Source organism: Lipotes vexillifer, unplaced genomic scaffold, assembly GCF_000442215.2.
Source record: "Lipotes vexillifer unplaced genomic scaffold, Lipotes_vexillifer_v1.1 scaffold1306, whole genome shotgun sequence".
NCBI classification, from domain to species: Eukaryota; Metazoa; Chordata; class Mammalia; order Artiodactyla; family Lipotidae; genus Lipotes; species Lipotes vexillifer.
This window is the reverse complement of record NW_006786512.1, coordinates 1202007-1213222: the sequence shown is the minus strand read 5'-3', so window position 1 is coordinate 1213222 and position 11216 is coordinate 1202007. Positions and strand designations below refer to the sequence as shown.

General features: G+C 40.3%; 1 protein-coding gene across 2 annotated transcripts in view; it reads right to left on the bottom strand.

Moving 5' to 3' along the window:
- Positions 1–11216, bottom strand: part of MAP3K20 (mitogen-activated protein kinase kinase kinase 20) — a 183197-nt gene that overhangs the window by 161699 nt on the left and 10282 nt on the right. Inside the window, exon 2 of one of the 2 annotated variants that reach the window (XM_007458848.1) lies at positions 9110–9302. In XM_007458848.1, coding sequence (XP_007458910.1) covers positions 9110–9268 — 159 coding nt within the window. In that variant the 5' untranslated portion in view covers positions 9269–9302. Of the gene's footprint in view, positions 1–9109; positions 9303–11216 lie in introns of those variants that run through there. The other variant, XM_007458847.1, reaches the window with a different exon arrangement.

Below are 11216 nucleotides of genomic sequence, written 5' to 3'. Positions count from 1 at the left end.
CCCGTGTTCCCTGCACTGGCAGGCGGATTCTCAACCACTGCGTCACCAGGGAAGTCCCTGTCCAATCTTCTCTATCTCTTTACAGCAGTTCACTTTGGGGTGTCTTATAAGCTCCCAGTAACAGAAATGCCTCACAGAAAAGAGCTGAGTGATGGATAGCTGTTATATATATATACCTTTGGAGTGGTGACTACATTAATGATCAAATAAAATGATCCATTATTTCATTATTTTAATGCTTATTCTCTAATTCAAAGTGATGATTTATGTATGTAGTACAAAATCAAAGCATGGCATAGCAAAATGCTTAAAATTCCTTAAGTGGAAATGGCATGCCAGTCTAAAAAAGGTACAAAAGCAAAGGAATTTATAAAAATCAAACCAATAACTAAGAGTACTATGTAGCTGTAGTATTTTTTTTTTAATTATTTTATTTATTTTTGGCTGTGTTGGGTCTTCTCTGCTGCATACGGGCTTTCTCTAGCTGTGGTGAGTGGGGGCTACTCTTTGTTGCGGAGCAGGGGCTCCGCACGCGGGTTTCAGTAGTTGTGGCACACAGACTCAGCAGTTACGGCTCGCGGGCTCTAGAACACAGGCTCAGTAGTTGTGGTGCACGGGCTTAGTTGCTCTGTAGTATGTGGGATCTTCCCGGACCAGGGCTCGAACCCGTGTGCCCTGCATTGGCAGATGGATTCTTAACCACTTTGCCACCAGGGAAGCCACTATGTAGCTGAATGCAAGTGGTACAGTGACACAGTTGACACAGTGAAGACAGGTGTGCTCTATCCTCTTCATAGCTCAAAGAGAGTAAATGAAGAAAATGTAGATACATCCATACAGGATACCTTTCCTGGATGAGAATGAGAGGGACACCTACAGCGATATGATCCCAAGAACCAATACTTGACTCTGAGCAAGGCACAGTGCTAGGTGATGTGAGACAGGTAAGAAGAGTGCTGTTTATATTAGCCAGGTTACTTAACCTCTCTGAGCCTTAATTTCTGAGCCATCAAATGGAGATTATAATCTTGTAACACAACTGTGACGAGGAAGAGGGCAAGGATGGAAAGCCCCTAACCAAGTGATCAGCTCACAGTGGTAGTTGTACTTGGTACAGTGATGACCAGGATGGTGACAGCATGGGCAACAAAGGCAATGGCTAATGGCTGTTCTTGCCCTCAGAGAGTTCTCACCAGGGATGCTGCATACACTTGCATATACATGCTTGCCCTTCTGCATTCATGCTGAGCCTTGCCATGGATTTTTCCTGCAGACTGTAAATGTGGCCTCTGACCCCTTCTCAACATAGGTTCTAGGAACCAACAAATTGAAGTTTTCACAAAACGTGACACTTATCTGCTATCCTGACCTTAGAGCATGGTTGTGAAGATATAACCGACAGTTAACAGTCACCCAAGCCTTCCTCTGTGTCAAGCACTCTTCTAGATATTTTATACGTGTTAAGTTCTCTAATCCTCTCGACGACCCTGTGATGGAGGTATTGTTATCAGCCCCACTTTTCGGATGAGAAGACGTGGCATGTTCATGTGAAAAGTTAAGTGCTAGCCCTTACAGTAATTCTAGAGCCACAAGGCAGTTTTAATCACATGTCAAATTAGTTGTATGGGTGCTAACTGGTAATAAATTCAAAAGAAAAAGAGAAAAATTATGCTTGTGTGATCTGAGAACGTTTCACAGAGAAGGAAGAAATTAAAGCTGAAGAATGTGTAGGACCTGCTCAGGCAGAGAACAAAGGTATTACAGGTGAAGGAAAGAATGTGGACAAGGTTACAGAAATGGGAAAGCAGGATGGAAGAACAGCTGGACCCGGTTGGGGAGGGGGCAAGAAGGGAAGGTGGTTTCAGGTCAGCAAATGAAAGACAAAGCCGGAAAGTCAGGTGAGAACCCCAGTGGAAAAGGTTTGGAATCTCTCAGGGCACCTGCCTGAGGTTTCCCGTCTGTGGGCCATTCCTAAGTCTGCCTTGAGTTCATTATGCCCAGTGACATTGCCAAGCGGGGCCTGCGCACAGGTGGTCACCTGAGCACGGTGAATTTAAGGGTCTCGAAAGCCTCTAACGACAACAATCTCTCCACTACCAGTTTCACTAAGTACCTGAAATTCCAAACTGGAGTCAACATACTGATCGTCTGTATTTGACATGATTGGCTAGGTAGAACCTAAAGCGCCAGTGAGCATCAGAAACACCTGGGAAGCCTGTTACAGCACAGATTGCCAAGCCCCACACCCCAGAGTTTCCGACTCAGTAGGGGTGGGGTGAGGCCCAATAATTTGCATTTCTAACAAATTTCCAAGTGACGCTTGATGCTACCGGTCCAGGGGCCACACTTTGAGAACCACTGACCTAAAAGAATAGACTGCAGAATGGGTAAATTCTGATTGCGGACAGAAAAATTCTCCATGGGGTTACCTTCAATAGTAACTCACATTCCTACAGTTAAAGCAAAGGCAATAATTCCTTAATAAAAAGTCAGCTACAGAACTGCAAAGAAGAGGAAAAAGGGTCTCTCAAGAGTTAATAAAATGACAACAACATTAACTAGTCTTCTAGTGAAGCACTAATTGCTGTCATGTTGATAAAGTCTGTATAATAAAAGCTCTTATTTTTAGTTTTGAGCTCTGTGTCAATTTCAAGATTGTATTTTCTATCTGACACAGGTATCTCCCCCTTTATATAAAAAGTTACTGAGAGTTCCTGTTCTTATGATCAGTTTTGATATTTTCATCTTCTCTCTTTACCTATAAATATTTATACTGTGGGAAAGTTTTGAAACTTGAATTTATCTGGCTTTCAACATTTCTACAACAATCAAATTTGGCAGGAAAAAAGATTTTTTTAAATAAAGGGAGTGGGGGGCTTCCCTGGTAGCGCAGTGGTTGAGAGTCCGCCTGCCGATGCAGGGGACACGGGTTCGTGCCCCGGTCCGGGAAGATCCCACATGCCGCGGAGCAGCTGGGCCCGTGAGCCATGGCCGCTGAGCCTGCGCGTCCGGAGCCTGTGCTCCGCAACGGGAGAGGCCACAACAGTGAGAGGCCCACGTATCGCAAAAAAAAAAGGGAGTGGGGCCTTGCAGAAGTCAAGGCAATTGAAGAAAGGGCCTCATATTTCACGTTTTGAGGATTCTGCTTCCTTTTCATTCTTTTGGGGAAATAAAAAGGAATCATGTTTCCTTCATATCTCATACTTAAATCCGGTTTCCTACTATCAGTTAAATATTAACAGATTTCAAGTTAACACAAATGCTTGCAGGTTTCCATCTCTCCGACAGAAAAAAGTACCAGGTACAGACATGCCTGGTTCATGCTGTGAAGATGATGAACCACTCGTGTGAGGACTGCTCTCCTCTGGGTACGTGGTTGGAAAGAGGACACTGGGATCCACAGTGTCTTCCTCTGCCCTCGCCACTCCCTGCTTCAATTTCTGCCTAAGCAGTTTGGTTTGATCTCAGCTCATCTGGAATTTACCAAAAAGATACAATAATGGCTTCTTTTCTTACCTTTGGTATATGCCCTTAAGACCATACTATGTTTTTCCTGTTGAAAACTTTTTTTTGTAACAAAAATAAATAGTGTTCTGTAAGTAAATCTGCAACCAACAAAAACAAGCTAAATTACCACTGAAAAACCTGTAGCACTGCTATGAGAAAGCAATGTAGAAGTAAACATTAAACATTTTTAAAGCACATATTGAGACTGAAAAATTTGTGATTTGTGACATACTAAAGAGGTTTATAAAACTTAATTCACTTGAACATCCTTAGAAAGTGACAAAGGTCAGAGCTATGACTTTTTTGAGTTTTTTTCCTGTAAATATATGGGTTACACTGTGTTTACATTTGTCAAAACTTAGTGATACGTGTATTTCATTGTATGTAAATTTTACCTTAAAAGAAAACAGAACTGCAAACGCATAATGAACTCTGGTAATGATATGCATGCTGAAGTATTTAAGGGGAAACTATTGACACCTGCAGCTCATCTTGCAATGCATCAAAATGGATTGATGGATGGAAGAATACATAGACATACATGTGATAAAGCAAGTATTTATGTTAATAACAGATCCTAGATGGCAGACATACAGATGTTCATATTTACCCTTTCAACTTTTCTTCATGTTTGAAAATTTTCATAATAAAGTGTTATGTTCTTAAAAAAGAAATATGAGATCATCATAGAAAACTATGAAAAACAACAGAAAGTATAAGAAAAAGAAAAACACCACACAGACACCTGGGATGATATTATATACCTTATTTTGTAACTTTTTTACCACTTAGCAATATATTATGAGCATTTTCCTAGCTCTAAGTATTCTTCCAAATGCAATGGAATTCCATTATACAGATGTAGCATAATTTTTTTCATCTTTATTGATGCATAATTGACAAGTAGAATTGTAATATATTTAAAGTATACAACATGATGATGTCAATATACATACGTATATTGTGAAAGGATTCCCAAGATCAAGTTAATTAACACAACCGTCATCTTTCATGGTTACCTTTTTGGGAGGGTGGTTAAGATGTCGCCTAATTTAAAAGATAATTTGTTGTAGGACACTTGAGTTGTTTCTAATTCTTCATTATTTATTTGAGACAAACAACTTATTATATCCTTCTTCCTGCATATCTCTGATTATTTCCTTAGGATAAAGTCCTAGAAGTAAAATTTCTGGCTCAAAGGAAGGAAACATTTTAATATATTTTGCTAAACTCTTCTCCGAAACATGTATCAATTTACATTTCTAACAGCAGTGTATCACAGATCATAGCTATCCAGATGTATATTAAAATTTTAATTAAATGCTCCCATAAATAAAATTTATCTATAACCATTCTTTCTCCCAGAAGAACAAAGGCTCTTTTTAAAAGAGTCTACAATAAGCAAACCTAGTACCCAAATCTTGGTTTCTGAATATCATACTCCCAAATCAGGTACCCTGAATCAGGGCTTCCTGAAGAAATACCTGACTCCAGGAATGGAACTAACTGAAACTGGAACATCTTTTTGTGCCAGGGAGTATGAAAAGGCCAAAAAAATGATGAAGAAGTATCAAAAAGACACAGGAGCCAAATTTAAGGGACTCCTACTTGCTAAATTGGGAACAATTTAAGCATGAAAGTGAATAACGATTGTAATGAACTATAACATTTTGAATTTGAAAAAGAATCCGTAAGTCTACAGTGAAGCAATAAATAAATGAATGAGTGAATAAGTGAAAAGTAAGGAAACAAGGAAGAAAGGCTCTCATTTATGCTAGAACCTTTTGCTTCCTACACAGTAACTGTCACAATAATATTTGATTCGAACAAGAATCGTCAATGGATGCTAAAAACATTGGGTAGTGTTTGTTGAGGGAAGACATTTACATAACCTCAAAGTATCTACCAATAGCTTAATTATTAATTACAAAGAGAAAACAGGTATTTTACTGGGGAGATATTGAGTCCCTCTTAATCAAGGGTTCAAAATTAATATCACCTATAATGGGACAAACTGACATTGGAGGTCTTCCATTAAGACACACCAGGGGCACATGTCCTATATAACATTCTTACCAAAACTACATAACTTTAAACTAGGCAAGAGGGAGGGAAAATCAGATAAAGTCCAAATGAGGGACCTTCTACAAAACTTTCCAGCACACTTCAAAAATGTCAAAGTGTAAAAGACAAAGAAAGGCAGAGAAACTGTTACAGATTAAAACAGACTAAGTAGATATATCACTAAATGCAGTATGTCAGCGGTCCCCAACCTTTCTGGCACCAGGGACCAGTTTCGTGGAAGACAATTTTTCCACATACTGGAGGTGGGGGGGGAGTGGTGGTGGGTCGTTTCGGGATGATTCAAGCGCACTATGTTTATTGTGCACTTTATTTCTATCATTATTATATCAGCTCCACCTCAGACCATCAGGCATTAGATCCAGGAAGTTGGGGACCCCCCTGAAGTATGTGATCCTGGACTGGAACCTGGGTTGGGGAAAAAAATGCCATAAAAAGCCTTTACTGGGACAATTGGCAAAATTTGAAAATAGACTCGTACAATAGGTAAAAGTTTTGATAGTTGTATTACAGTTGTGTTCTTGGGAGAAGCTAAAGTATTTAGGGATAAAGGAACATAGCATCTGCAATTTACTCTCATGTTCAGTAAAAACTAAAATATGTATGAATATGTATAAATCAATAATATATAAAGACAAAGCAAATGTTACAAAATGTTAATTAGTTATGATTCTAGGGGAAGGATATGATAGAGTTCATGGTACTATCCTTGTAGTTTTTCACTAGGTGTAAAAGTTTTTTAAAAATGAAGTTTTACAAGATATGGAAGCAACCTAAGTGTCCATCAACAGATGAATGGATAAAGAAGATGTGGTATATGTACACAATGGAATACTACTCAGCCATTAAAAAGAATGAAAATCTTGCCGTTTGCAACAACATGGATGGTCCTAGAGGGTATTATGCTTAGTGAAATAAGTCAGAGAAATCAAATACTGTTGCTATCACTTATATGTGGAATCTAAAAAATAAAACAAATGGATGAATATCAAAAAAAATTAAGTTTTAAAGAACTACCAAGATTTTAAGTAAATGCCATTTTTCTTTCTTTTTTTCTAAATCAGAAAAGTAACACATACTCACTAAACTAGAGGTCTACGAATAAAGCAAAAATAAACAGCATTCCTCTATACTCTCACATAAGCATTTTCTTTTGCGGTACGCGGGCCTCTCACTGTTGTGGCCTCTCCTGTTGCGGAGCACAGGCTCCCGACGCGCAGGCTCAGCGGCCATGGCTCACGGGCCTAGCCGCTCCGCAGCATGTGGGATCTTCCCGGACCGGGGCACGAACCCGTGTCCCCTGCATCGGCAGGCGGACTCTCAACCCCTGCGCCACTAGGGAAGCCCTTAGGTCATTCTTAAAGAGTTCCATGAGCGAGCTACCAACATATTAGTAAACGTTCCATCACTTCTAAAATTCATTGGCAAAAATGACCAAGTGACACAGGACTGAATCTATAAATTGGAAAAAATCCGGAGCTTATTACCTTTATCTTTTCACTGAGAAAACATCTAGCCACCAAGGCAATACATAGTTCATAAAGTATAACAAACATTTACATAAGAAATGGATATTTCCTTTCCAATAACTGCCAGCCCCTAGCCAAAATTATTTACATCTTAAACGCATGTTAGGTCAGTAAGTGTGGGGATGCTTTGCAATAACTTACCATGTCTCTTTATCACTGACAGTCACTGATTAAATCAAGTTCCAAAGCTGAAACTGAGTTTCTGTTTTTCCTACTTAGAAGTTTATGAGGTATGCTCCTGCAGTTTACTGTAATCAACTCCAATTCTGAATGATACTCAGGTTAAATATCTACACAAGAGCAGGATTTGGCAGTTTCCAGTTCCTGTTTTCACCCCTGTGCTTTCCTATGTCATTTTCTTGGCTTTGTCAAAGACAGTAAAAAAAGGTATTGGGTATGGATGGGGGTGGAGTGAATGGGTTGCAATTATTGTCTTCCTATCAAAATCTATTTCATGTCTCACAAAGTCTTTCTCACATCCAACAATCACACAAGAACATGTTCATTGTACTGAAGTTGCATGATGCTTAAAAATATTAGCATACTTATACACTTCTTTGAATATAAATTTGATGGAACTGGTTTATTTTCTGCTCTTAGCTGGTCAACTAGAGGTTTCAGAGTTAAAAACTGGAGAACAGGGGGTCTGATCTGGATTTCACCTGCCCCTACTGGGGCAGCTTAACATGTTTCTCAAAGCCTTATTTCCCAACCTACAGAATGGGTACAAAAATGCTTGCCTGTAAAGGGCTTAAGAGTTCACTAGATAAAAAAAACTAAGTTTAAGTCCGGAGTAAGATATGGTTTTATTATTTGTCTACTATTTAAAAAATTCGTCGATCAAGAAATGAGGGGAAGGAAACTTTTGCTACATGGTGCCCTTCGGTTTGGGGCACACATTGGCTTTAAAAGCTATCACTTCTTAATGCTTTCCACAACCTACAGATACCCCAAGGCAGAGATATCTTAGTCTTTTTGACTTGGCTTCAACAATCGGAAACACGGATGGTGATTACACAGTCACACAGCAGTGCTGGGATGAAATGCCACATCGTGCTTTCCATTTGGGTTTCCATCTCTAATCAATTGCTATGGTTCACTGGCAGCAGTTAATGAAAAAAATGAAATCATTCAGGGAGATTAAAAGATGTTTATGGAAAAGTTCACTTCAAAAAGATATTGAAAAGAACAATAATAAGCCAAAACAGGACATAAATAGAAATGACCAAAGCAAACTCCAGAGGGTAACTATTAAAAGTTATCAATGCCCTGAGGCCCTGCAGGTCAGTTCCACAGCTAGCTTTATTGTGGAGTTTAGGTACCAAACAGAATGTGGGGATGATGTGTCACTTTCCTAAGAAAGAAAAAGGGCCTGTGTATAAGTTTTGGGCTTGACTAGGACCAGCACAAACCCCAGACTCGGAAAGTTAAGACCTTTTTCCCATTTTACAACTAGGCCAGCTCTCTGTCTAGCATCTTTATTAAACAAACTCCATCACTTTGGGCTTCAAGTAGAGGTGAAACGCAAGAAGCTGGTATTGCTTATATTTCAGTAGAAAAATAATGCTTTTTGTTTTTTCAAAAGACAACTCCTGAGGACCACAAATTAATGGACAGAAAATGGAAAGGGGACGAAAACTTTACACACTACTCTTTACTGACCCCTCTTGGCTGACCCAGGGAAAAGCCTGAAGCCTGGGGAGGCCTGAAAGCTCACCTCCCCTGGACGAGAGCTCAGAGAACATTTGGTCTTTCACGCCATGGAAAGAAATCCTCTCAGTTCAGATGACCCCGAGTAAAAATTCAACCCCCAGCACACGTGGCACTGATTGCTATTTATGGAGCTCCCAGAATGGAAACTGGGAAACGGCCTCATGGATCAACCCCAAAGGCTCTGCTAGGTCCCTGGCAGCCTGAGACCTCTGACTCTAGGTTGAAAAGCTTACGTAAGTGCTGTCGTGACCCCTTCTGATAGCAGGAGAAGACCTTACCTCTTTCTCTATCTTGAGTAGCTTCTTTACAGCCACCTCCTTGTCCTGTGACATCCATTTGGCTCGATAGACACTCCCAAAACTTCCTCCACCGCAGTTTTCGAAAAACTGCAAGTCATCAAATTTAATTTGCACAAAGGAGGTACCGAGAGACGACATCTCATAATGACAAAGTATTATACTTCCACGAAATCTACAGAGGGAAAGGAAAAGAAAGTTGGATTAGAAACATATTAGAATGAAACCTCTGTATTCCACTTTAGCTAACGTATACCAAGTCCGGCAGCACTTCCAGAAAGGGCCTGGATGACTTAGGAGGAAGAAAAGCAAGAGTATAAGCAAAATCAACATGAAAACACTGACCCTGGCAGCCCATGCAAAATTCAACAGCAACTTGTCCAGACTCTGAAACACAGCTGTCTGCAGAGAAATGGCTCAGATTCCCACGCCCCCACCGACAAAGCCTGCAGCACCACTTCCTGCACATCCCAAGCAGCTCTGCCTAAAGGCTACCGTGTCACCAGGTCTCCTTCCCCAAGGCCCCAACAAACAGGAAGCATGCCCTCAGCAGCAGGCTTGCACAGCTCTTCTGGCATCTGAGGCACGCCATCTCCCCGTGTTGTACTCACTTCACACAAAATATACATAACCTAAGCATTTGAGCACGCTGGCACAGGAGGGACCAGGTGCTGCAAACTGCACGCGCATTCAGTGTTGGGATTTCAAAAGCAAGCGGTCAGCTTCGGGATGGGAGAAGAGCTGGCCAAGTGTTTTTTTTTGTTTGTTTGTTTTTTTTTCCTTGCGTTATGCGGGCCTCTCACTGTTGTGGCCTCTCCCATTTGCGGAGCACAGGCTCCGGACGCGCAGGCTCAGCGGCCATGGCTCACGGGCCCAGCCGCTCCGCGGCATGTGGGATCCTCCCGAAACGGGGCACGAACCCGCGTCCCCTGCATCGGCAGGCGGACCCTCAAGCACTGCGCCACCAGGGAAGCCCTGGCCAAGTGTTTTGCAGAAGTGGCTCCCTGGATTGTATCCTGGAGCAGAACTTAATTAAAGAGCAGAAAATTTGCCCTTGATTACAAAATATATTAAGTCATCCAGAGAACTCTGCCAAGAATGTTTTTTAAAAAATATTATGCTTGTTTCCAGAGGAACTGATTACCTCTCCCAGAGATTATTACAGTGATATTTTCTGCAGTCTAAGGAGTTTTACTATTCTCCAGGTAAGGGGTCATTCTTCACAGCCTATACCAAACCACAGATTAACAGGAAAAACAAAACAAAAACATACAAACAAGAAAACGAAGGTCTAAAATTTTGAAACTGCATGAAAAGCAGATGGATAAAAAAGTCTGTATACATATTCTTCCCAAACTGTAAATCAGAATCTTATAATGAGGGAGCAAAAAGACGAATCCATATGTACAGGACATTCTACAAAACAACTCCCCTGGGGTCCTCATAACTGTCAATGTCATGAAAGATTAAAAAAAAAAAAAGCAGAGAAACTTACAGCACACAGAGGACTTAAATATGATGACTAAATGCAATGCATAATCACTGACTAGATTCTGGATCCCCTCGCCAAAACTACAGAAGTTATTAAGATTTTAGGGAAATCTGAATATTAACTACATATTAAATAATATTATTTTATCCGTGGCAAATAATAGTATTTTGGTTTTGTAGAAGGATGTCCTTGCTCTTGAAAGATATACTGGGTGATGTATGAAAGTATGATATCTCCAATTTAATTTAAAATGGTTCAATTCCCCCTCACCCTCCGAAAAAAGTGAATGGGTATAGAAAGGGAGGAGGCAAATGCAGCAAAATGTTAAGAACTGGTGAATCTAGGTGAAAGTTATATAGGCGTTTTACTACTCTTTCCATTTTTCTGTGGAGTTTGATTATTTTCCAAAGAAAAGGGTGGAGGGAGGCAGTTTGCACCTATATAGATTGACAAAATTTCTTCTTAAACAACTTGCAGCTTTGCAGAGTGATGTACACAGTAAGCTCAGAGATCTTAACGTACAGCCATCCCATTTTAGGAACATCAGGCCACTGAAGAATGCGGATTTCTTTTTTCTTTCTTTTTTTTTTTTTTTTT